We start from the raw sequence: 26,021 nt of genomic DNA, 5'->3' as shown, positions 1-26,021 counted from the left end.
TGGCAAGGGGGTGGATTTGACTGAACTGTCAAGGCCACTTATTATTGCTTGTAACCAGCTATCTTACTGGCTATGAGGTACCTTTCTTTGGGAGTGCTCCAGGTGACCAGACCACTCTGACTTGCAGAGCGCAGGTTGAAACGCCCAGAAGCAGGATGTTTGGTGAAATCCCCTTGGCTAAGGAACTTCCTGCTTCTGGACAAAAAGATGAGCCTGTATCGCCTGTGAAACTACAGTGCAAAACTAAAGGCCTTGAAGGCCGTCTTCCTGGCATGTTTCATAAAAATGCTGTCTTGATAAAGGAGAGACTTGGGATGGCCCATAGGTGCAGTGATTCACTGTCGTGTTGTGCTTAATGCCCAGATGCTGTGGTGATAAACGGCCTCACAGGAACTCTGCAATGTGATCCCTAGAACGGTTAGACAGTAACTTCAGCGGCTTTGTGCAGCATGGTTACGAGAGCTGAAAACGGATAGGAGGGAAGAGAGATTGCCTCCTTTCTTGTACCAGAGGTCTTAATAGAAGGATTGCCTTGAGACCCATCTTTCCCCGTTCAGGACTGCCCAGGTAACTCCCTGTACTGCTGATTGCCAAAGTCATTGTGTCAGTTCAGCCAATGCTTTATTTAGAAAAGCCTATAACCAATTTCTAACTGCTTTTGAATCAGGTTGACTACATTTTAGGACCTCTTCCATCTGGGTAGGGGTTGGAGGGAGATTATACTATTTCACCATGCAGAGGTGCTGTCAAAGTGAAACTAGCAGGATTAAACCTCCTTGTGTATACAGTTAACATGCTGTATTTACTTTTGTGGCCGCTCCTCAAACATAATATTACAAGTGCAGGGCAGGTCTCTAATTAAAGGCCTTGGGTTGAGAGATTGGCAACAGCGAAAGTTGAATTTCTGCATCAGAAAGAAAAGGTGAGCATTGCAAGCAGTTCTTCCCACTTCCTTCTTTCTCCTTATTTGCTGTGGAATTAAGGAGTCTTTATGATGGTCTGCTGTAGACCTTCCAGATTTCTGGCCTCAAATGTTTTTACCAAATGCTGGAAGCTTGACTTAACTTCTGATGTCAGGTTGTCTTTTTATTGGGAGAATGTAGCAGGCTTTGCCCCGCAACAGGTAAATTTCTTTTTATAGAGGGGTGTTGCTGTCCTGTGGCACTTTGAAACCTTGTGTGCTTGTATCCCTTATGTTGGGGCAATAAAGGAATCTTATTGACATATGAGGTTTGCACAACTGCTGGATCTGTAGTAATTAGACAACTTACAGTGGCTGTTAGCACTGTGCTGTGATAATGCATTGAACTTGCATGACTGACCTGAACAGCATCCAGTTACCATTCAAGTTTGCCCAGAATCTTTCAAGCCTCACTTAGCAATGCATATGTTGGGAGGAGGGAGGGTGAGGCACTGTCTTGTGTTACTTGTAATGTGCAAACCACCTACTCAATCATTTGACTCGATAGCCTTCCCATATTTGCACACAAAGTAAAAATGGAGAAGAGAACCTCCCTCATCCTTTTTTCAGTCTGTTTGGGACTGTTCTCTTCAAGATGCATCTTAATATGTTATCAAGTTTCTTTAAAAATTACAAGTGATGGAACTTCACTACTTGCTACACTTTTTCTTTCAGGCTTTCCTGGTATTTAGTCTTCCTTGACTTCATGCAGCCATTCCGAGTCTAAATCTTACTCTGGAAGGGTAGTCTGTTAGAAATACTTGCCTTGAATCAGAGCTTCATAAATTAGTGGGGCATCTTGATTTTCCAGGCTTTTCTGTTCTGCAACTCTTCCAAGATTTTTCTTCTGCTTTGTAATACATTTTCACTTCAATATCATGCTTGACCACCAATTTTTTTTTTTTAATTTTTTTTTTTTAGTGTAGCAGCTGAGCTAGGTTTAGAGACAGTAAAGTGACCAGCTAGAGTTTACTAGGCATACAGACTGCCTAATAAAAAAAAAAAAAAAAAAAATTCTGTCAAATGCCTTTTATTGTACTTTTCAAGCTAAAAAGGGGCAGATAGAAAGTGACCTTTAACATACTGTGTCCTCCTTGGCTATGTCTGGCAGATCTTATCTGTGCTTGGAGTCATTAGCTCACCTCTGCACAGTACCCTTGAAAACACAGAGGCTGAATGAAGTATTGCTTACTCTTCCTTAAATCTTTTTAGAATCAAGGGACAGCACCAAATTATGCCTGGTGCCATTCTGGTACAAATGTTGTTGCTAACATTTGCTTACATTTTGGGTCTCTCTGAGTATTAGAAGTAATTTAGACAGCATCTCCAAGTAGGCCTTGGCATTTATAATGTCCCATGTCCAAGCACTGTAAAAGCAGCACTAATTTCTTAACTCTCCAATGAAGCAACTTGTATTTGTGCAATTTGAGATGGGAGGAAAAAATGAAGTGATTGCCCAAGGTGACACTAAATCAGTGGCAGTGAGGGTATTAAACTTTGATTTCTTCCAGTCTTGCCCTCTTTCCACTGGGACTTGACCTCTCTGAGAATGCTGTACAGAATGGCATGTCTTCTCTTCAGCATTTCACCAGACACATTTGGGGAGTGAAACAACTGTGCTTGATACCCTATGAAGGGCACTGCACCCATCTAATCATTCTCTGGGATTCCAGGAAGCACACATCTGTCATTGGATAGCTAGCTGCAGGGTATCACCTTTGTGACCATCCCCTCTGGATTTGGTAGGTGGCTTAGATGTTAAAGCAGTGTTTGTCTTGTGGGCTTTGCGCGTGCTGAAAATGTGACAGCTATTCTGCAGTGCTGAATAATGGTGCAGTTATAGACGGGGCTCAGGTATGTTTTTACTAAAATCTAGGCCAGGTTTTCTGGACAATTCCCTATCTATTCTACTTCTTACACTGTTGATAGCAAGAGCATTAGGGTAGACTGTTATCATTGGAGAGGGGGCCTATTCTACTATTTCCCATGGTTGCTACTCCTGGTGAAACTGCACTGGAAGTAGGAAAAATAGGAGAGCTCCTGGTATATAAGAATACTTCCTGGCAGTTCCTCTAATGGAGCACTGGATCTTTTGTAATTTAAACAAAGCTTTGGTGGAGATCTGGGCTTGCTGCTGCCCTGTCTTTAACAGCTATTGTCTGATGCTCAGATGAAAATCTCACCTGGGAGTGTTCCCTGGTGCCAGAGATCTGAGGGAAGCTGAGGAGGGGGAGGAGAACAACCGCAACAGGCCAGAAACCTAGAAATGTTCTTGACGATGCCCTGCAGCACTGGAGAAAAAGCTGTTAAATCTTGGCCTATCGATGGGAAAGTCAACAAGGATTGGTTAGGAAGTGTAAATTGAGTGCGTTTATACCCACTGTGTGTATTTGTAAATGAATACTTCTGTAAGCTGTCTGTGGGTATCTTTGCTTCAGGTGTAGGAGGGATATTCCTCAAAGCCCTGCCATCCACATCGAAACCATCACATGAATTTGGGAGCAATGTAAGCTCAGGCTACTTACCTGGCTAAGGATGTGGGTTGGTGTCTGGAATCTGCTTTAGCTGTCTGGAAATTTCTCTGCTTTGCCTGTGTTCTCATTGCAATAATCACCATTGCTTTCTTCTTCAAAGGACAGAACCCCCCTGCAAATAGCTGACTACTAATAAATAACTGGTTTCTCAACCCAAAGAAATGGGGCTGTGCACCTAGACATACACTAAAAGTGCGGAAACAAGGCCACAGTAAGGTGGACCGGGCCCTGCCGTGGAAATGTTGCCACCCAGCCTGGGCTAATCCAGGTGTTCAAACCTGGATTTAATTATTGGAGTAGAGATTCTTCCATCCACTAAAATGACCACCTTTTCAAAATGGAAAGGTGGAGCACATGCCCACCTTCCACCCCTCTTTTCTGGCCCCAGCACAGCCAGAGCTGAGCTGAGCCTCGGGGTGGGGGGTGGCGGTGCAGATGCAGGCTGCACACTGTGGGCTGGGGCTCCCTGCCCTGCTGCCCTCCCCCTAGGAGCCTTGTGCTGCCATGACCCCAGGTTCCATGTATGCCCTGGCTGGGTAGTGCCCCCAGGCCCTGCCCCACTCCCTCTTTCACTGTGGGAGCCTAAATCTGCGCTCCCCTCCATAGACTTACCTGCAGGTAGCTGGGGAAACTGCTCTCTGCTGCTACCTGGGGCTGTATTCCTGGCCATGTGTGTGTACGCACACATGCACGTGGCACCCTCTGTGTCCTGCTCTTCGCAGCCCCTTGTAGGCTGGAACTCTGCCAGCCTGCAAGGAGAAATCTACCGCTTCCCACATTTTTCCATGGCAAACAGAAAACCCGGATCCCTGCACGATACTGGGAATCCAGGGCAAATGCTGCCCCAGAGTAGTGATGCAGCCTGGGATCCGGGATTTGATGTTCTCATTTTGGGGCTGTCCCATCCAGTTAGGGATGGGGCAGTCACCCTGACACCCATTTCCCCCCCCCGAAGAATATTCCAGCTGCTTCAGCTTGGTCTTGAAAGGTGGCTTAGGCCTGCTATAAACTTCAGCAGATAACAAGCAAGCTAAGATTAAATTTGTTCTTGATGTTAAAAGGATCTGCTCCCAACTTAGCAGTGCCTTGCCTTGCCTTGCCCTGCACACGGTGAACAGCAGCTGGCAAATGGCTGGATCACATTGAATTTTTTTTGTTTTAATTATCAAAACGTAATATCTCACAACTCTTCTACTTTATACACCCCCTACGCTTGGTTTTCATTGAAAGTTCAGCTATACATACAACTCAAACGCAAAACTTACAAATCTGAATTACAAACAAATCGCTGATACACAAACATATATACATCATACACTTCTTGTTCATACCACACAGTGCACTATGTTATTGCCAGACCACCTTGGTGTGTTACAACTGGGTGAATTACCCTTAGTTCCTGCTACCTTTAGATAGATATCTGTACCAGTTCCTTATCTTGTCTTCACCCTTTAGGCTTTGCCTCCCATTTACCCCATCCCACTTGGGTCAAACAATGCTTTCCAGTTGATCTGTGCTCATATACTCGACCCCTCACCTTTTGTAGAAGTGCAATTCCAAGTAGGCTAGTTGTAAGTATTCCCTCACCGTGAAGTATAACCCCTTCTTCACTAACAGGACTTTCTGGATTGCTAATTTGATTCATAATGAAACCACTCAGAATTTCCCATTCCCTCCCCTCTTTCCCTACTAATCCGTACAGGACACTGTCAAGATCAATACATTAACTTTGTCTGTCCCACTCTGAAGAAACGCTGTGTTCTCCCCATACCCGTTGAGCAAAAGGGCATTCCCATAAGCTGTATCATTTCTGTCGTGCCGGGCCCCACCTTCTTTGTCTCTCTCTGACTACTAAGATCGTGTTTTCCTTTCCAACGTTTCCCTACTAGGTCCTTCCAGATCCACTTTACTTGTCCCTCTGGCAGTTTGCTGATATCTGTTACCGCATCCCTCTCCTGATCTGTTTCAGAACTTTTCGCATCACCCCCTCGACCCCCAGCGCCTGCAAGCTGTGGTGATTTGGAAAATTCCACCCCTGCTGTGGCATTGAAGGGTATTTGTGTAATATTTATGCGAACTGAGAGCCAGGAAAGCTTGAGAAGCCAGCTTTAGGGTTCCTTTATGAGCCTCAACGCAAGGCATTGTTGTTCTCTTCCTTCTTGTTCACACTCAGTATGGAAGGAAATTTGGGGTATTGTTACCTGTAGGTAGGCTGACATTCCCTTTTGCTGAAATGTGGACTTCACCTAGCAGAGATGTAAGGCTGAAGAGCGCAGAGGTTGTGCTAAGAGGCTGCGATTGCAGTTTCTTCTAGGCTTTGCTTCCCTGGAAAATAAGAGCATCAACTACTCAAATGAAGTGGCTTCCAAGACCAATAGCGGATTCCATTCTGGCTGCTAGTAGCCACAGCCATTGCAGATGCCGTCTGTGACCAATAGCATCTGTGTGCACAATCTATAATTGCACAGCGCACAGACCTGCAGTTTTATGTCCATCAGTAAGATGTATGGAGGAGAGATTGAGCTAGTAAAACACAGAGGTCATGGGATTTTTTTTGGCATCAGAAATCCTTTCTTGTACTGTATAACAAGCATGCATATGCTCAGGCCAAAACCCTGGTGTGGCTGCCTGAGGGTTAATTACTGTTATAACAGGTATGCCATGATCAAATCAATCTTTCCTTGGTGGCCTCTTGTTAAAGTTTGTGCATCCTTTGAATAGCTTATTCTTTTGTGTATTTTGTGTGTCTCTTCTTTGTTTTCGTTCTTCCTATTTTTCTTCTCTTTCAGGAATTCTCTGGTTGGATGTTAAACCCCAGTATAAATTACTGCTATGATTTTTTTTTTTTTGCTTTGTGGCAAGTCATCTTTTCTGTCTGTAACAGAACCAGTGTATCAGCTTGCCAAGGTGCTACATCTTCGTGCCAGCTACTGCTGGGACTTCTTAGTCAGAAGCCGGTCATTGTGGTCTGAATTGTGAATGCTGTGTCTCTTGGCACTCGCATGTAAAAGCAGAGTGGTTTTAGATGCAATTAATAGTGTTCCTAAACCTTGTAGCGGGGCATGGGCAGCTGCACTGGGGTATTATATCAAAATAAAACCCACTCTTCCCTTTGCTTTGTCTCTTCTGTTCTTGCTTATTGGCACTCTAGGGATCTCCATTCCTCATGTTGGTAAAACCAGGAGTGCAGGTTTCTGAAGCTTCCCTGTGAGTTTGCCTTGTTAAACAAGTTCGGGGGATTGATTAAAAATGGGAAAGGGTGCGTCTGTCTTGGCACTTTCCCTCGCCTGGCTGGCTCAGGGCAAACATGGGCGGGATATTTTTTCCTTGCATAGCAGAGAGGCTTGTAATTGCTCTACTAGCTTCTGCACACTTTCAAGTGGAGAGGGCTACGTGCTGGGAGCCTGCAGTCTTCCAGAGACACTGCCATGCGAACCTGCTGAACAGTTTTGTGTGCAGCCGCCCTAGCATCTTTTTGTGAATACAGCTTTCATCAGGTTCTCTCGTAGGGACTTGCTTCGAAACACCGTTCGTTCTCCACCTTTTGCCTGTTTTCCTCCTTTGGTGGTGTTTTCCTGTTCCCTGCAGTCTGGGTTTCAGGTAGCAGACAGCTGGGTTCTATCTTTTTTTTCCCCATACCTGCTTCTGCTAACAATAGTTTTCTGCCAGTTTTTCCCACCTTCGGTCATGCAAATGCAGCCTAGTGGCTCCCATTCATGCATCTCTTTCTCAGTGGCAAAGGGAGCAGGGACCAGTTGGGAAGCTGAGGTCTAAGTGACTGTTTGAAACTAAATACTGGAAAGGGAGGTCAGGCAGAGATAATTTTACTTTCCAGCCTTTTGTTAAGTACCTGCAGCAGTTTCACAGTCTTCAGAAGTGAGCATTCTGAGTCCACTGCAGTCAGTAAGAGATGCAAGCTGTTGGCACCTCTGATAGTCAGACCGCACATTACTCGGCAGTATTGAGTTTTGAGTTTATTCACGGGATGCTTGCTCCAAATTGTTGGGAGACTCTTACTTTACAATAGTTGCCTATCTTTTCCTAATCAGTCCTAACTTGCTAATAAATTTTGGAGTAGTCATAACCTTTGGGGGACCCCCTTGACAGTGTTGAGTGGTGAACCAGGACTCCATATTGGGGTTCTCCATGTCGAGATGCAGAAAAGACGGGGCTTCCTACAGCAGAATTTGCTGATTTTGTTAATTTTGTCCTTTGCTTTTGCTCTCCCTTCACACTGTGGTGGCCTTGCTGGGAGCTTGTAATAAAACCCTGCAAGAATGGCTGGCTGATTTATGGTCTTTGGTCAATGACCTCATTATTGGCTGGAATGCAGAGATACCCATTTGTTTGTATAGAAGCGCCAACAGGCAGCCAAAGCTTTCTCCTAGTTCTTGGGCTTGCAGCGGGAGGGCGGTGATCTCCATCACGTAGCACAAGTAATTGGGTTGGACAAGTGGTCCCCCTGTCTGCAGGGTCAGGTGGGAATTCAGCACTGTTGTTTCTAGATCACTTAGTATTACTGGCAAATTCAACCAAAGGTTACACATGTCCTTTTAAATCCATATCTGTGGTTTCAAATCTTCAGCTCTAACCATCTTTTCTTTTCCTTGGAGCAGTGGGAGATTCTGGCCATGCTACATCTATATTCTGATGTCACATAGTGCTGTTGCTAGTCTGCCAGGTCAAGGCAGTTCATTTCTGTATCGAGTGCCTCGCCTGGATCTTAAAAACCATAGTGCAATGATTAGAATTACAAGGTAGAGAGAACTGTACTGAAACTTGTTACCTTTTGGCTGTGCATTGGGCCACAGGTGCATGACTCTTCCCCCTCCCCTCCCCTCCCCTCCCTCCCCAGCAGAGAATTAAGCTCGATGTTTTACAAAAGCAGGTTAATAATTAACATAACTACTCTCCAGGCAACACCTGCACTTTGTTGTAGGAACAAAGTCAGCCTAAAATGTTTACTTCCCTTCCCCCTCTCTCCCCCCACAAGCCATAGGATTACCTGGGTGGAGCTGATACTAGTCAATACTGCTATAAAACATGGGCGTTGGATAGTCTGTACAGCTGGACCCATGTCTGATGGCTGTGCTGCTACTTGTTGTCTGTCTGAAATGAGGTCAGGGTGGGGGGGAAGCTCAACATTGCAAAGTGTAAATTTTACCGGATTAAAAATACCCCAAGGATTTTAGAATTGGTCTAACTGAGTGACAAGAAAATGGGATTATGTGAATTCTTTACTATTCCTTAAAAGTGAGTTTTAGCTACTTTATTACTGTGGTGTCTCCTCCTGTCCCAATTTTAAAGTGCATTAGCTGTTGAACCAAAATAAAAAGCCCAGTTCTAACTGTTTTCCCTTTTAAAACTCCACTTGTTTAATACAGCTTTGCTTTTCTTTCTTTTTCTGCTAGGTTTTGGTGCCAAGCTGTTGGAGGGGAAAATGAGAAGGTTTTTGAGATCCGGCCATGATCCTGTGAGAGAGAGGCTCAAGCGTGACCTTTTCCAGTTTAACAAGGTACGGTGGCTTCCTCTCTCAAGCTTTAAAGGAAACCAAGTATGAAGGGTAAAAGCCTCAAGAGCCCCTGAGGGCGAGGAGGAAAGTTCTCTAAGGTGTGTATGGGAAAGCAGGATTGGCTCATCCTTGATAAAGCAGAGTTGTTTCTTTTCAGTTCCCCCTCATATCTGATAAGTTCATATGGCCTGTTAATTGAAGACATTCAGGTCCTCCTGAATTTCACTAGCCTTTGGCAAACCATGTTCTGATCTTAAATCCTGCCAAGGGAAAGTTTCTTTCTTTGAGCGTGGGGAGGTATTTCATTATGATCGTATTCCTGTTGTGACTAGCTCTTGACACCAAAGTGCCATGGAAAAAGTGCATGTTCTCACAACACCTCCTTGAAGGAAGTAAAGTAGTATCTCCATTTTACCAAGCACAACTTGGGGGGCATCCGAACCTCAAGCCTCTGGGCTTGGGCCTGCAAGTAGGATGCCCGCCAAAGGATTTGGAAACATCTGAAGGTCCAGATCGGGGTGGAGGATGTTTGCTGGTATTAGGGCCGCTTATGGTTCTGGACTGACTCATGGATTTGGAATCTGATTTGGCAATTTGGCTTGGAATATGGTAAAATTTTATATTTAAATAAATGAAAATGGAGATTTTTTTTATCAATGTCACAACCTGGATGTGGATGAAAATGGAGGTTGTTCCTTGGCTAAAGCCACCAAGCGACTCTATTATGAGCCCTATTCTGAGACAGTTCCTTTATTAATGCAGAAGCAAGTCAGTGGTACTGAAATACAGGTAACTACGGCCCAGTTGATTGGTAAATGTTATTTAGCTGTCATCCCGCTGTTCTGCATGGGTTCATTCCAGACTGTGGAGAGGCTCTACTCTATAAACAGGGAACAGAAACACCTCAGCTTTGGTATCTCCATTCTAGACAGGCAGCATTTTGTTTGTTCTGTCTAGAATGCAAGCTATTCTGGCCCAGAACTTTGCATGTTCGACTCTGTGTAAAATGCCTAGCATACCTTTGCTCTGTAAATGAGCACTTACTGTGCTTGCAGTTTAGATTTCTTTTTAATTTGTGAATTCAGGACTTAAAATATTGGGCTCCAAAATATGTGGAATAGGTAACTGGAGTCAGGGTGGGAAACAGTCTTTTTGTGCAATGTGTGACACTATCTTGACAATGGCATTCATGTTCTTTTTCTTAAGTAAATTGCAAACAAAAGACATCTCTAAACTAGAATGTGTTTAAACACATGCTGAATTCCATGCACCCACAAAATTGATTGTAGCAACAGGTGTTTCCAATTCAGCGCCTCCTGTTACTGAGCAAGATGCTTCTGTCTCAGTGGGACCTACTGTCTTGACATTACCTTCTAGCAGGAGATAGAGGATTGGATGATGCAGCAGGACTGGAAAAAAAATTTAATTGAAAAGAAACTTGAAAGTTTGTAAAGCTGTTAGAGCTTATTTTACTGGAGACTTTCTGACTTCATTTGAATCAGTCCTACACACGCAGATATTACTGCATTTTTGAGATGATGATTTACTGGCTCTAACTAGAGATTTATTTTTAGTGGTGAGTCATAATGGTTAAACACCTCTTCATAATATACTAACATCTTCAAGCAAACCTAACCCCTCTAGTATGTTTTTTGCTAGAAGAGGACTGAGTAGAAGAGCTCTTGTTACTTAAAGCAGGTACAGCTTTTTAGCAGAATCCTGTATCTGACACTTTGCTGGAAAAAAAATGGTTCTAAAATGTCCGGGTCCCATTCTTTTTATTTCTTGAGATAATAGAAGGCATTTGGAGGAGTGAACCTTGGATATAATGGACACCTCTATAAGATTAGTTAGTTTGAATGGATCTTAGTCCTACCTGTGCTTTATGATAAAAGCCATAGCTTTGGCAGGCAGTGAAGAACTTGAGGATGTTTTCTCCTGCTATTCAATTATTTTTGTGAGTAAAGGTAGGACTTTATTAACACTTATGTTTCTTTTTCTCTAGTATCTTCCTGATTACATGCTTTCAAAGTTGTTAAATGCAATATAAAACGAGAGCCTGTTTAGGAGGACATTAGCCTAGATTTTTTACCTGGTTTCAAATGGAAGTATACAGTTGTTAATCAGTACAGTTACAAGAAATACCTCCCATCCTCTAAACATCTGACTACTAATTTTGGTGCTTGACATGCTTGTGGGGATTAAGATGGGGTAACAGATTTGGTCAGGAGGCCTTCTGAGTTCCCACCTACTTTCTATTGCATGTAATTTAAGAGTCCTTAATTTTTATACACACGTTCAAAGTAATTAATGAGATTAGTAGTCATATGTAGCTACCATAGCAGTGCAAGCAACTGACCTTTAGCACATAAAAACTTCAGTGGACAACGAAAAGAGAGCTGTGTCCCTGAGCCATAGACCTACATTCCTTATCCAGGGGGAGGACACGTTGTTTGTTAACTTTGGCACTGGTTGTTCCTTGATTTCTCTTCTCTCCATTCTGGAGTCCACTTTTTGTACTTCACTGGCCACCAAATGGTATATGAAGGAAAATCAAACACCCTCATAATATGGGTGCTACCTGTTTTTACTGCTCTGGTTTCCTACATGGCAAGAGGAAAATTCTCTCCCATTCAGCAAGGTCAACTGGTGGTGATAATGTATCCATTAGCAATCCTGAATTGCTGGGGGAAAAACACATATTTCTGGAATTTTCCCTGGACAGCACTTATTAAGCTGTTTCATTGTCCAAAAAAGTAGAGACTGGGCAAACACACTTGGTAGACAAATCTGTTAGTCTAAAAGGCTCCTAGAAAGCTAAGTATGCATACTTCCTTAATTGATTTCCGCCCCCCCCCCCTTCTAGAGGGAAGATTTTCATGCATACAGGGCTGTGTGGTCCTCCAATTAAAACAGCCGCTCTAGGATGCTTACTCTTCAGTTAAGCTCAGTCTCCTGTCCTTCTAGTCATTTATTAATCCTCCCTGCTAGATTGCTACAAGAAAAAGCCCATTTTGCATGTTCAGTGATTGGACTGGCTTGCTCTGTGCACTGGTCAAAAGAACTTTATCTCATTTTCTTTCCTTCGTTTTCATCCAAACCAGCTGTATCTCCCTGTTGAGAGATGCTTTCTGTTTCTAGACCCAAATCTGGCTCTTTACGGAACTGGCATCCCATTGATCTTTCAGTATTGGCTCTGAAATTCAAGAGTTTCGATGTTGGGTAAACTTCTCTGACTGTTTAGCCAGTTTACCACTTGTATATTAGGGTATAGCTCTATTGGAACCAAATGTACCCGCTTGTGCCAGCTGTGAATATGCCTCATTAAAGAAATGACTCTTGCCAAACTTCAGACTCCCTGGATTTGGGATTTCAAGTGTTGTAGAGCTCTGAGCAGGCTTCTCTCTGCTCTCCTTCCTCTTCCATCTGAACTCTGAAGAATGATCTGTTTGTTGGGTCTGAGGCCATCAAATTGTTCATAAAGGACTGAGCAGGTGTCAGACCAGCTCTCTGTAACAGTGTGTGCTCTTTAAAGAATACCTTCCTGAATTCTGTAATGATGACTTGGCTTTGCATACCTGTTTCTCTATGTGACTAATAACTACACTTACATGTGTGTACCTGTTGCAAGAATCTGTTTTTAGCTCAATATGTAGCACAAAGTGAAAGGTATGTATTCTTGGCAATCTCTTAAGTTCATCCTGCTTTTAGAGGTAATATCTGCTGCTTTTAGATCGGTCTCAAGTCCCACAGGGCAAACGTGTTCAGACTGGCATTGACAGATTAGGTGATGGGTAACACATAGGTGAACCAGCCTGTCTAACAGCTGAATGTTTCCAAGCTAAGAGCATTTCACTTGATTCATGGCTGAGATGTGTTGTGGATTGCTGTCTCTCCCCTCTCCACCCTTTCTGCTAATCGGTGTGATGAGTGCTTTATTTTAACTTACTGAATAAGTAGATACATAAATCCTTCTTTTGAAAAAAAAAAATGAGGTTATTAGGTGCTAAAATGTCTTTTAATGCAAGTGCAGTTTCTCTTTTGCTTTGCCATACAATGATTAAGTGCAGAGAGCAGAAACAGTGAGCCTAACTTGCACAGCTTTCATTTGGGTTGCCAGGTGCTTTCATTTGGGTTGCCACCTCCTTTTGCAGTAAATGTGGGTAATGTGCAAAAGTGCTTCTAACACTGGGTTTCTTTCTGCTGTGAACCTGAAATTTCTGCTGTCTGAGGAAATGAAAATGAAAGCTCTCAGGTGATTTAAATGAAACAAAGGTCTCCTTTGAGAAGAGGGTGACTTTGCTGTCACTTTGGTCCTTGGGAGAGTTTCTGATTTCCTAGATCCCACTAAAAGGCTGTATTGTACTCTCACCTTCCCTTTCCCTACAGGGAGTTCACCTGCTGAACAGGTGCAGGTGTAGGCTGCTCATATTTGGCTGATGAAAGGAATTGGTGGTGGGGAGGGGTAGAAATGACCAGCTCTCCAACTGTTGCCGTGCTTGTGACATGTGGGTTGTTTTTTGTACGTGCACTTATAAAATGCTTGTGCAAGGCAAAGCAGCGAGCGTGCAGTGTGCGTGTGGTCACAGCAGTGCTGAAAACGAACCCGGCAGCAAACCTGCCACAGTGTTTCTGCCACTTGCCTACACCCAAAACAGGAAATGCACAAGATGTCATTCATCACTGTGCTTATTCAAACATTTTCACTGTACCCAGCTTCTTCTCCTTTGTCTTCAGTCTGTCATTTGAATAGCGGGTGCCTCTTGAATTTGGAAAGCAGCAGGTATACCTAAGGTGCTGTGTTTTTTTTTTTTTAAATCTCAAACCCTGCAGCCAACTGTCTTGCAGTTCATGGTCATGGGGCAGGATAAGCCAGGGCCTTGAAATGCTCTGAGGCTTTTGTATCCCTACCTGGGGATTGAGTTGGGGAGTTTCCCACTACATTTCTTTGCCCTTGGCCTTCGAGCTCCATTTTAAGTAATCTGCATTTAGAAACTGCCCAAGGTGATATGCTGATGTATTTCCCAGGTTTTATTTGAACTCTGGACTCCTGGGACCTAATATTAAGCATGAGAGATGATCCAATTGCTTGCTTTTTTTTTTTTTTTTAAAACCACACTTATAGCATTCTTAAGCCTTTTCTACATGGGTAGAAATCAGGGGGAAAGTATAAAACTGATTTCTAAACCATGTGGAGCCAAGAACTGTGGCTTGGCTACAGGAGGACACTAATTGCTTTCATGCCTTTTATAACTAATGTGAGTGCCTTATTTTAATAGTTTGAATTGCTTATGTGCCTGGTGACAGCTTATACTGACCCTAAAGTGTCAGAAATCCAGAGGAAATGCATTGAATACTGGTCTCTAGTGTGCTACTAATAGGAGTAGATTCATTTCTGTAGTCATCTGTTTTTCTCTGCATGTGCTTATCTGCTGTAGCAGAAACTCGGCATGCTCTGAGTTGTGGCCAAATGATCCTGTACTTGGCTTCAAGTGAAGACTTTTTTTACAAGAGGTGGTAAAGAGGAAAAACTCCCTTGAATCATGTGCAAAACTGACTCCAAGGATCCCAGAGTGAACTAAATCATGTAGTGGAGTGTCTGGGGTTTGGTATCTAGGTTTTTTGTTGTTGCAGGTTATGGATTTAAATGAGAATTTTAGAAAAGTCACAATCTTGAGAGACCACGTTTCAAGGAATCAAATCGGCTTAAGCTGAAAGAAGCATTGTCAAACGTTCAACACCCCTACAGATCGTAAAGGACTGAGTCAGCCTTCGTTAGGATGGAGCAGTACTTCTCTTTTTCCCCTGTGGCTGTTTAATTGAAGCAAGCAGTTCCGGGTTGGTAGAAAGCAATGTTAGGGACTCTCATTAGTATTCCAAATTTGATTTGATTTTTCCACTCCCACCCCCCAGCGGTTACTAAGCAAACTTGGTCCTGTAGTAGGCCCAGACTTCCCCCTTTGCTCTTACTCAGTTGCATACATTCTTTTCCTGGCAGCTCCAGCAAACTGCTTCTTTCCCTCCCCTCCAAAAAATTCCTTTTTGGCTTGTGATGGTGATTGTTTTAAATTCTCCCCTCCTGTCAGGTAAATCCATACTCTTTTGTAGAGTCTCCTTTCTTTAAATAATCTAGGATGATAGTGGTACTAAAACTGATGAATGTGCACACGCGTGCACACACACACGCACACTTTCTTGTTTTTCCAAATCCTGCAGCTCTTCAGTTAGGATCCTAGGAAAGCAGGGCTGGGAAAGGACCTCAGGAGGTCATCCAGTCCAGCCCCCTGCTCAAGGCAGGATCATCCCTGACTACGCTATCCCAGTCAAGTGTCTGTCTAGCTTGCTGTTGAAAACATGCAGGATGGAGATTGCACAACTTCTCTATTGACCACTCTTGGAGTCAGAAAGTTCTTAATCTCCAAACTACGCTTCTGCTGCAGTTTGGTGCCCTTGCTCCTGGTCCTGTCCTATTGCACTATTTATTTAAAATAGTTTCAGCTTAAATAGGTGAGACAGGTCAGAGTAGCACATTAAAATGAGCTCAAATTAGGTCAATTCAAAGGCCTGTCTTATCAGCATCCTGTTTTTATATGATGTGGTATTGAAGGGACTGTTTGCCTTTGCTAGCATTTAATGGCTGAGCCATGAAGTAATCTCGCAGACTGGAAAATCCTTCAGGGTTTTGTCTCAACTGCTGTTCAATTCAAAACAACTTCATTGGCACACAAGTGTCATCCAAATGTACAAAAATAATCCTTAAGCACCTGTCAGAGCTCCACGTTATCTCTGCATTATGGGGCCTTGTAGAGTATGACCTGGGGGTTTTATTATCCATGCTGGTGTCTTAAGGCAGGTAGCTCCATAGTGGAAATGACCTTTTTTTCTACAGCTAATCTAATCTGTGGAAAATTCTTTCATGTTCTTTTATAGTAGGCTAGAAATATTATTGTACTGTATTTTCAACTTTTCTCTTGCTGGTGGTGCATTCCCAATCGTACAGTGCAGAGAAACTCTCTCACTTGGGTTAGTGTTGTGCCATGGAAAACTGCACAACTCCTCTGTTTTGAAGAGGGAACGTAGATTGAGAGTCAGTGTCTCAGTCTCTCACCTTTTTAGAAGTCTGAGGTTTTTATATCATTTCTCTGTTCATTTTCTGTTGAAGATGTTGAGCAAAGTCTGTCAGTTAGGGTCATGTCTTTACAGTTTGCTGAACTAGAGGTAGTTAACCCACACATGCACCGGACATCCTACCCCACGACCTTACATGTGACATTAGCAACCTGTCTCTAGACTAAGTTGAATGTGTACAAACTAGACGTGTGTCATTCAGGGACCGTCTTAAACTGTTTTGTCTTTTCTCTTTGTAGTGCAGAAGATGCAGAATCTGAGTTGTCCCAAAGAGAATACAGGTCCACTCTTTAAGGGGTTACTATCTAGTAGATATGAAAAGGTTAACACTGGTTTTAGTTAACAGCACACCTTCCGAGTCTGCTAAGTCTGGGATTTTGACTATTGCCTTTTCCTGTCTCTTGTTTCAGTGACTTATTGTCCTCTGTGAGCTTCTCAAATAAGGAAAACTGATGACTTGCAGGATTGTCTAGGTACAGTTTTTATGATTGTGGGTTGACTCAAGGGACCCAAGGCAGGCAGTGATTCAGCTGGTCATGTGGAGTGAGCTATACTCTGTGTTGTCATATGCTGAACAGGTAGCAGGGGGTAGATGTTAAACCTCAGTGGTTCCTATTTAAACAGGTGCCGCTTTTGGACCGTAGAATGACTGCATCATACATGAGATGGCCGGGGAATGGGGAGAGCTAAATCTCCAGACTGGAGAGCAGAGCTCAGGTTTTGAGACCCCTGCAGTGCGACCACACTGGGGTGCTGAGTGGGAGGCAGCTCAGGCAGATGAAAGAAACTTGAGCAAGGGCAAAGAAAGGAACATGCTTTTGTAGCAGAGGAACCCCTCAACACCAGAACCAGCCCAGGAAGAAGGAAAATCTCTGCAGAAGAGACACCCTGTCGTTGCTGTGGGAAGAGTGGGTGGTGGAGTAGGGTGAAATACTGGAACGCCCAAAATGTTCAAGTTGTGAGAAAACAGAGGCATGAAAGGCAGATGCGTGGTTTAGCTCCATGTATTAGCAGAAATAGAGTGGCTCGGTGTTTGGAACAGTTTGCCAACCTAGAACAAAATAAACCAGATCAGCAAAGGACTTTTGTCAGAATCAGGGCTATTTTAATGTGTTTGTCTTCATACAAGTGTCTTCCCTGCCCTTTTTCCCCACTCCTACCACTTGCAAATGCCTTGGCTCTGCTAGCAGACCTCTTTTTAAGGTACAGCCAGCCTTCAAAAATTTGCTTGACTGAATTTTAAGGTGCCCACTCTTTCGTACTTTCCCTCTCAGCCTGGCTAGAAATAACTTCCTGTTCTCTAGCTGCTCAGCATCACCCTGGTTGATCGTAGAGCCTTAATTTCCTGGCCAGTGCTCGTTTGCTTCTTCGCTGTCTCTTTTTCCCTCCCCCCCCCCCCAAGTTGAAGACCAACAAGTGACTACAGGAACTTCAGAGTATTCTGAGCTGTTTTTTCAAACCACTCTGCTCATGCCCTGGTTGCAGACTGCACTATTAAGACTGGTTACCATGTAAACGCTCTTTATAGGTGAGATGCATTCAGTAACCTTACTGAAGATCATGTGGCTAGATAGTAAACATTAGCCACACTAAATTTTTTGTTCTTGGCATGTATTTTATTACATGGGAGTCGAAAGCTAAATGAGCTGCTGTTTGTGCTGTTCTTCCTAGATATAATGGTTGACATCTGCTTGTGAGTCCTCTTGAGACAGGCTGATATGGCTTGATAGGCTCCTAAATAGCAATAAAATCTGCTGTGCCTGTGCCACATCTGGGAATTGGTAACCAAGTCTACTAGGTTTCCCTGCTGCCTGTGTAGCAAATCTGGTCATGTTCCTTCGACAGTACAGCTAGTCCACTATGGGCATTTCCCATAAGGTTGCTGTACAAGAGGATCTTAAGCAGGCTGGTTTATTCCAAGGCCAAATTCTTTGAAAATAGAGTTGTCATTGCCACCCAGTTTTAAGCAGGAACTTCAGAGGGGTTCAGCATATGATTTGTGACGTTAGCAAATGCATCTCACAGGAAGTAGTGATGCTGAGAGGGTTGGCTGTGTGCAGTGTGGAGAGTCTAAGGACTCTGCATATAGGAAGTTTGTAAAGCTTGGAAAGTCCAGTTAGGTCCTTGATTTGCAGTGTCGCTTTGCCCTTTTTTTGTTCAGCCTCTGCATATCTGTGCTGAATAGCAAGGGGATCTTGGTGAGCAGGTTTGATGGAGCAAAGCTGAGCTAAGAGAGTTTAGTCTGACCATCTTCTGGTTTAAAATACTGTTCTTTAAAAAAGGCTGCGTTTCATACTATCAAGTGAGATCTGATTTTTAGCATCTGGTCACATCTCATATACATGACCGTGAAACATTCTTAATCATGTTTTCTTTTTCTAACAGACTGTAGAGCATGGATTTCCCCACCAGCCCAGTGCATTGGGGTACAGCTCTTCCCTCCATCTTATGGCCATTGGGACACGATCAGGAGCCATCAAACTGTATCCTTTTTAAAGATTTGAGCCAGACTTCCTTGCAGCATCAGGTTATGTTCTGTCTGAAGTAAAAAGTAGCATTTGCTTCAGAAATGGGTAAGGTATATGGAACAAGCTATGTTTTTAAAAGATGTTCTTATGTACATCTGTAGTCACATAAGACATTTGTATGGAAGTGCTAAAGAGCTGTAGCAACCAAATTTCTTTTAGCAAGAAATACCTTAGAGTTGAATGGAACTGAACCATGAGAGGTTTGCAAAACCAGCTTTTTCTCTCTTGCAAATACCCAATCGGTACTGTGCAAGGTGGAGTATTATTTCTGAACAGTATCTTGATAAAGCCAAGTTCTTGCCCTTTATACTACTGAGTCCAGAGCACCTGAACATTTGTTTTTCAAAAGGTGCTGAAAGATTAGAAAGCGTGACAGAAAATTTATCGTGCATCTCAGTTTGTCAGAAACCTGTTGGTTTACAACTGCCTAGAACACTGGAATGGCAGGGTTTCTTGAATAAAATTTGGTCCGGTGGCCTTTTAAAATACAGACGTTATCTGTCTACACAGTGAAGTAAGTATGTATTAGATGTTAGCATGGGGAGCTGGTGCAGATAGCTTGTTTTATAAGCACACTAACTTCCCCTTGCAGACAAGTCCTTAGCTATGCTCAATTCACCGTCTTGTCTACCCCTCTACTGAAGGCCAGAGTGCATTGTCATCCCACAAATAGAGAAACCAGTTGTCGACGCCAACCTCACGATGTGTATGCTTGCACCCAACCAGGAGCTGAAAACTTCCCTGGTTTCAGGGTCAACGTGGCTATCCTCTCATTTTTGCCAGCATCTGAGTCTTTGGTTACAAAACAGAAAGTGGGTTCTTGCCAGTTGTGAGGGGTACCATAACTACTGTAGCCCATGATTCAGATTAGCCACATATTTTGGTCATATGCACTTAACAGCACAGATTAGCTGGCTGAGTTTTTTTTCCTTTTGCTAGCAGATGAGCGAGCGCTGGAAACTGGAATTGGTGCAGCTTTGGAGGGAAGGGGTAAAATTTGGTCCTGGATTAACCCATTTCTTTTCTAGTGTATTTCATAATGATACTCTATGCTGTCTAAAATTATTGGTTTGCACTCCTTAGTTAAATCTTGGAAATCACGGAATGGAGGATCAGCTCACTTATGCTCAGTCTCAGCCTTTGCAGTTATCCCCTTTTCCCCCACTCCCATGCCTTTGAACATGTGCCCCTATTGCAATGTGTAGCTGAGAGGGTACACCCAATCCTTGGATGTGTATAACTAAGAATAAAGAGGTGGTACTGCCAGTGCCTGTACTAGTGAGAGCTAGTTAGTGAGAGCATTGCTGAGTCCTGGTGTCTGGTTCTGGCGTTAACACTTTGGAAAGACTGACAAATTTGAAAGGAGTCAGAACAGAGCTAAAACTAATTTGTGATCTGGAAACTACTTCATTGTGAGGCTGAAGTGTGATTTAAATAGTCCAAAATACCTCTGTCCCTCTCCTTACACAAGAAGGAATGGGTTCTAATTGTTAGAAGCTAAGACTGGACAAATGCAGACTAGAAATAAGGAGCAAAACTGTTAAGTGTGGGTAACTATGTGCCTCAGTAAATTGTTGCAACATGTGGTGACTCCAACTGAAGTCTGATCAGGACTGTATATACAGCAAAATGTTAAGCTGCAGTTCAAGCAGAAGTTGTGGGCTTAATGCAGAAATGATTAGGTGAGGCTCTTGACCCCGTTACGTGAGGTCAGACTGAATTTCAGTGGTCCTTCTGGCCTCAGTCTAATCCCTCCTATCATAAATTGCAAGGCTGTCTAAATAGCCTAGTGTGAGGAAAGGTGCCTCTTCAAAAGTACTGCATTAGAAGGTTGATGTTTAACCTATAAATGTGTTCAGTCTCCTGAGCTAACATTCAACCTGGACCCAACAGTCCTTATGTATAGGATCAGAAATAAAATGGCTTGGCAAGAGTTTCGTATATCCACCCTGGTAGCACATGCACAGACACAGAGGCTTTGAGAGGCGATTCCTATGGAACGAGGCCAACTGCGCATGTAGGGAAGGAGGAGTCTTGCTCCATCCCAGAAAGGAAAAGTTGGAGCTGTTCATGCTCACTTAATCATTTCCAGCACTATTTGTGTTCAGTGAGGCTGAGCTCTGCATGCAGGCGTTAGCCATCTGTCTCCTGGTTACAAATTAGTTAAGCGGGGATTGTAGTGTCTGGGAAACCACTAAACATGTTTGAGGAAAAAATGGGGTCGAAGCACCTTTTTTCTGCTTATGCCTGAAGTGCCAGTTAATCCTCCTGCGCAGGCTTCCTGCAGCTGCCTGCACGTGCACGGATTCAAAAAGCCTGCATGAGCAGTGCTCCCGCTTGGTTTCTAACTCGTGGTTTTTCCATCTCATTTGCTAGCAAACTGCTAATCAAATGATTCTGGTCATGGCTACTCTCAATCCTTAACCAGCTTCTCAGATATGGAGCCCCTGGAGTGGAATTCATGGGCTTACATGAAGAAAATAACACCGTTTTGCAGATGCACTTTATACCAGGCCAGGTGAGTGGAATTTGCATTTCTCCAAGAGGCAAGTAAGCTACTTTTGAAAACCTGTTCAGTTTGAAACATACTGGAGTAGCTGACCTCTCCACAAAACCTGGACAACTAGAAGCTGTAGCTCTATATAATGACTGCCCTAGTACTACCTGGTCTGTGACAGGCTTCCTCTTTCTAGTCCATCATGTTTTATAAATTATATCTGTTGTTGTGAAGACTTTAAAATTCACATCTGTCAGGTCTCTTGATCTTGGCCAGCTTCTGGCCATAGTGGCAGCAAGATTAAGATAATAGCTGTTGCTGCCAAAGACCATCTGAAGAGACTTTCCATATTGCAGTCTGCCTCCCTGAAGTGGGATCAATCAATTTTTAACTCTGCAGAACATGGAGCACCATCTTCAGCTGTTGTTCAGTAAGTTCCCTCCTTCCCCAGCTCAAAATGGCCTGGCTAATGTAGCCATTTCTAGGCTTTCTTCCTTTTCCTCTCTCACAGTACGGCTCTTCCACTAAATGTGGGAAAGTAAAATTTCTCCAGTGCTTGGTGACTTTAACCCAGAGGTCGGCGATGTTTTTTGGGTTAGAGTGCCAAAAACACCCACATCCTTGACTTGTAAGGTGTTGGTGCTGGTGCTGGTGTTGGTGTAGGTGCATGTGCCAAGCAAAATGCCTCCACAGGATAACCTGTCAGAGATTGCTGACCCCTGCTCTAATCGCTTCCTACCCTGACTGGCTGAGTGTATTGATCAGTCATTTTACAGCCTTCTATCCTGAATCTGCCAGTTTGGAGGCATCACTGTTGTATTAGAGGGAGTTAACTCTCTGGCTAGATTTGGATGGCAGTTAAAACTAAGTGGTGTTAGCTGGAATGGAATACCCATGGGGAGTGTTGTACCAGGTGTGGCTTTGGCAGACAAAATGCTTGGATTTGAATGGGCAGCTGGCAGGGTTGGGCTCATAAAGGGCTTCTGACACAGCCCTTCAGAATGAAGTTGGACATGAAGAATGCAAGATGAATGGGATAGTAGAATACTTCGGCAACTCCCAACGCAGGGGTGTGGAGAGGGGGTGTGTTCCAGCAAACTATGAGGAATGGAAATATAGTGTGCTTAGTCGCAGCATAGCTTTGAAACAGGTTGCATGACCTAGTCCTGCCTGCCTGAAAGTGCTATGGGTATAGCATCTTTTAGGGGTCTTAAGCCTTTCCACCCTGCATGCTGGCATATCAGATACAGAAGCCAGGCTGCTAGGGCTTTTAAGCCTGAAGGCCACTGTGCTGTAGTTCAAAGGTTCCAAACTGTTTAGAGTCAGTGGAGCTCTGCCCTAACTTGGCTGAATATCTCACTGCCATAAATAACTGGCTGGGCCCTGAATCTGCCTTGGCTGAAATTAGCTGCTGAGCAGCAGTGATTTATTGCTAGATGTATTGTGCTGTATTTAAATAGGATACTTTCTTTGTGATTGCCTGTCCTTAGTGCCAGCTGGTGACGCTCCTAGATGATAACAGTCTGCACCTCTGGAGCCTGAAGCAGCGCAGTGGGACATCTGAGCTGCAAGAGGAACAACGCTTCACACTGCGAGGGCCCCCTGGGTAACGTGCTAGCATTGGCTTTATAAGCTGGTTTTGGGGTGGGTAGGAAGGAGGGGCAAGAAATGACTTTGGCCACCTGGTCCATGTCCAGCATTTACCAGTTTAAAGGTTCAACTTTTTTTTTTTTTTTAAATTTAATTGAGTTAAATCTCTGTATATTTTTATAAGCCAGGTTTAAATGGATCAATTTGTTTTGGCTTATTCCTGTTTAATGAACTTTGAGTTTTCTTGTAAGGATTTGAATTGTTGACTGCATCCTTTTAAAATATGCTAATGGTTCCAGGTTGGGCAACTTATTTCCAGCATTTTTGGGTAGCAAGGTCGGTTGTTTTGTCACTTATGCATCGAGCTTTCTGTTTATGTTTGCATATAGGAGCCTTTTGGCAACTTTTATATTGAAGCTGGGATTCTTCAAAAAATCCTGGCTTGAAGCTCCATTCTCCCAGCAAAGTACTTACCAAAGCTGTTGTAAATGATTAATGATGAAGCAGGTGCCAGCTCTCTCTCACTCAGGGCTCTTTGGAGTTGGCTCAACTCTGGCGGCTCGTCTTTGATAGTTTTTAATTGAATCTTCCTCCATCCATAGGTCTTCTCCAAGTGCTACCCAGATCACTGTTGTCCTTCCACATTCTTCTCGGGAAGTTTTGTACCTTGGTACAGAAAGTGGTAACATCTTTGTGGTGGAGCTCCCCTCCTTCAGAGTGTTGGAGGACAGGACCATCAGCTCTGAGGCAGTGCTGCAGCGGTAAGCAAATGGCTATACTGACCAATAGGATTTTTCCACCTACAATTGGGAGTCTAGCATGGCGTATTTAAAAAAATTCCTATTTTAGCTTGTGCATTAGAGCCTACGTTGAAATTTGCAGCATGCTTCAGTTGGATGCTGCTGAAGAAAATCTTCCTGCTTGACTGTCATGAAAGTGAATTAGTCTTGTCTTTAATCGGCCTGCATCAGACAAACAGTTGATAGCTTCTGTTCAGGAATAGCCCAAGTCTGCCACAATATAGGTGGCATGGAAGTGTGGCAGCTTGTCTGTAAAAACTCTTGTCGTTCTGAAAGTGCTCGCTCTCATGATTGTGGATATTACTTAACAACAAATAAATTCATTTTTGAGACTGTACTAATTTAGCCCATGTGTATGTGTAGGCAGTGGGCAAAATTTGCTAGCCTTCTTTATCTACTGAAACTTTAAATCAGCAGGACTACTAAAATGAGATACTTTAGGAAAATTTTGTCTTGTCTTTTTTTCAGTCTCCATTATTAACTTCTGACCAGGGAGTCTCAGTAAAAAAAAAAAAAAAAAAATCATTGGTTTTTATGGAATGTAGTGCTTCCAGAACTGGCCTCATACTTGGGCAGCTGGCCTACGGGCTTGTCAGGTTCAGCTCATGGATCTGTGCTGCTACTTCCTCTTCCTTACTCTGGCAGAGGGACTGGACATGATGCAGCTCTTTTCTCCTTGCTCTTGGGGGCCTGTAGGAGACTGTTATACACCTCAGACTTCTTTCTGATCACAGGACTAGGTGTCTTTAGGCTTGGCAGTCCTAAAATCACTCTGCTTGATACCCCAGAAGATTCTCTGCTGTCTGAAGGATGCTTGGAGAGTTGCAGTACTTGCTCTCATCATGTTTGAACATTTTTTCACTTTCCTTTGGCTCTTTCTCATACCTGTGCTGTGGGCTTGCAGTTTTGCTCAACTGCACTACAAATCAACTTTCTCTGCTTCCCCTAGGGTGCCAGAGGATTACTCTAACAGACGGCCGTGTGAATTGGTGGAAGCCATACAGGAGCATCCTAGAAACCCTAACCAGATTCTGATCGGGTACAGTCGGGGACTCATTATCCTCTGGGACCTGCAGAGTAACAAAGCAACACACCACTTCTTGGGCAGTCAGGTATGAATTCAGGCTGAAATCCATTGGAACAGGGGAGGGGAAATGGCCTCTCTCAAGAGGTCTCTCTAGGTGAGCAGATCCAGGGAGAGCCTGTCTACTTCTTGTTTCATTAAGATATTGGTTCTGGAGGGGTTAACAGTTCTCTGGAGTTCAGTAGTTCTGTCTCTTCCTTCCTAGCAATTGGAGAACGTCTTTTGGCAAAGAGACGGTCGTCAATTCATTAGCTGCCATTATGATGGAAGTTACGCCCAGTGGCCAGTATCCAATGATAACAGGCAGCCTGAACCCCTGGAAAGTAAAGTGCCTTATGGTCAGTATGCAACTATGGAAATATGTGCATGTGCTTCCCTTTACTGAGGCATGGGCTGGCTTTTGTTTTAACGATCTTAAGCTCATTTTGAGCCCTTGAAAGGTCTTCTGAATGCAGGTCTCCCTGGTAGGTACTTGCAGTGTTTCACTACAGAGTTTTTTCTCCTTGGTGGACCATAAACCCTTAAACTATTCAAATAGAGATGACACTGGATTTTGAAGGTTGTTGAAATAAATATCTACTTTTCAGTCTGTACTGAACACAGAGGAAAAAGTCTGGGCACAAAAAGCCTGTCTTCTTAAGAAAGATGTTAATGATTTTTAGCTTTAGTACTTGCTGTGATTCAGATGTCCACTTCTACGGCAGGTTTCCCTTGACTACTTCTTCTGTAACTGATGAATTCACTGAATTCCTTTCAAGATCTTTTGGTTTTGAGCACTGAAGAAGAAGTAGTACTTCCCATTAGCTGAAACTCTGAAGGGAATGTCCTCTTCCTTCTGCTGTTAGAAAAGGTATATTGGTCTAACCTTGGTTTGCAAAACTCGGTATTGCTTTTTGATTAACGAGAATGTATTGATGGAAATGTGGAGGCATTTCTGGGGCTAAGATGACTCCTACTGCAGTTTTTGTAGCCTCTGGTAGCCAGATATGCTCAATGGTACTTTCATCAGCAATGAATTCAGAACTTCCATTTGAGCACCAGCCCTGTTTGCACTGAGTGGTATTCTTGGATTGCTGGAAATGGCACTTTCTAGGGGAAGTGCAGTGTTTGTCGCAACTCAGCTGAGTGAGGTGGAATTGCTTCACATGCTGTAACTACTGTGGCCATAATCAGTGTGATTTTATGAACAGTGCCAACTACAGAACAATAATTGAAACAGGCCTTCAATTTCCAGTTGTTTTAACCTATTTCCACACTTCAAGATAAACCTTTCACTTGTGGTAACTTTCTCATCCTAGGTCCCTTCCCTTGCAAGGCCATTTCCAAGATTTACTGGCAGGTGACAAAAAATGGGTAGGTTCTGGGTTGTTCATCTCCTGTGCATGGT

General features: G+C 43.5%; 1 protein-coding gene across 8 annotated transcripts in view; it reads left to right on the top strand.

Annotated features, from left to right (window-relative positions):
• LLGL2 (LLGL scribble cell polarity complex component 2) overlaps positions 1-26,021 on the top strand; it is a 45,275-nt gene that overhangs the window by 1,159 nt on the left and 18,095 nt on the right. For 5 of the 8 annotated variants that reach the window (XM_090060450.1, XM_090060443.1, XM_090060444.1 and 2 more), the window contains exons 2-10: positions 364-567; positions 8,907-9,010; positions 18,521-18,618; positions 21,100-21,181; positions 22,651-22,766; positions 23,353-23,511; positions 24,500-24,662; positions 24,840-24,972; positions 25,933-25,987. In XM_090060450.1, coding sequence (XP_089916576.1) covers positions 8,936-9,010; positions 18,521-18,618; positions 21,100-21,181; positions 22,651-22,766; positions 23,353-23,511; positions 24,500-24,662; positions 24,840-24,972; positions 25,933-25,987 — 881 coding nt within the window. In that variant the 5' untranslated portion in view covers positions 364-567; positions 8,907-8,935. The remainder of the gene's footprint in view (positions 1-363; positions 568-8,906; positions 9,011-18,520; positions 18,619-21,099; positions 21,182-22,650; positions 22,767-23,352; positions 23,512-24,499; positions 24,663-24,839; positions 24,973-25,932; positions 25,988-26,021) is intronic. The other 3 variants (XM_090060449.1, XM_090060446.1, XM_090060448.1) reach the window with 1 other exon arrangement.

The sequence above is a fragment of the Crocodylus siamensis genome, chromosome 8, assembly GCF_052110815.1.
Source record: "Crocodylus siamensis isolate JL-2025a chromosome 8, ASM5211081v1, whole genome shotgun sequence".
In the NCBI taxonomy this organism is placed as follows: Eukaryota; Metazoa; Chordata; order Crocodylia; family Crocodylidae; genus Crocodylus; species Crocodylus siamensis.
Note: the sequence above shows the minus strand (reverse complement) of the source record. Positions and strands in the feature narration are given on the sequence as shown.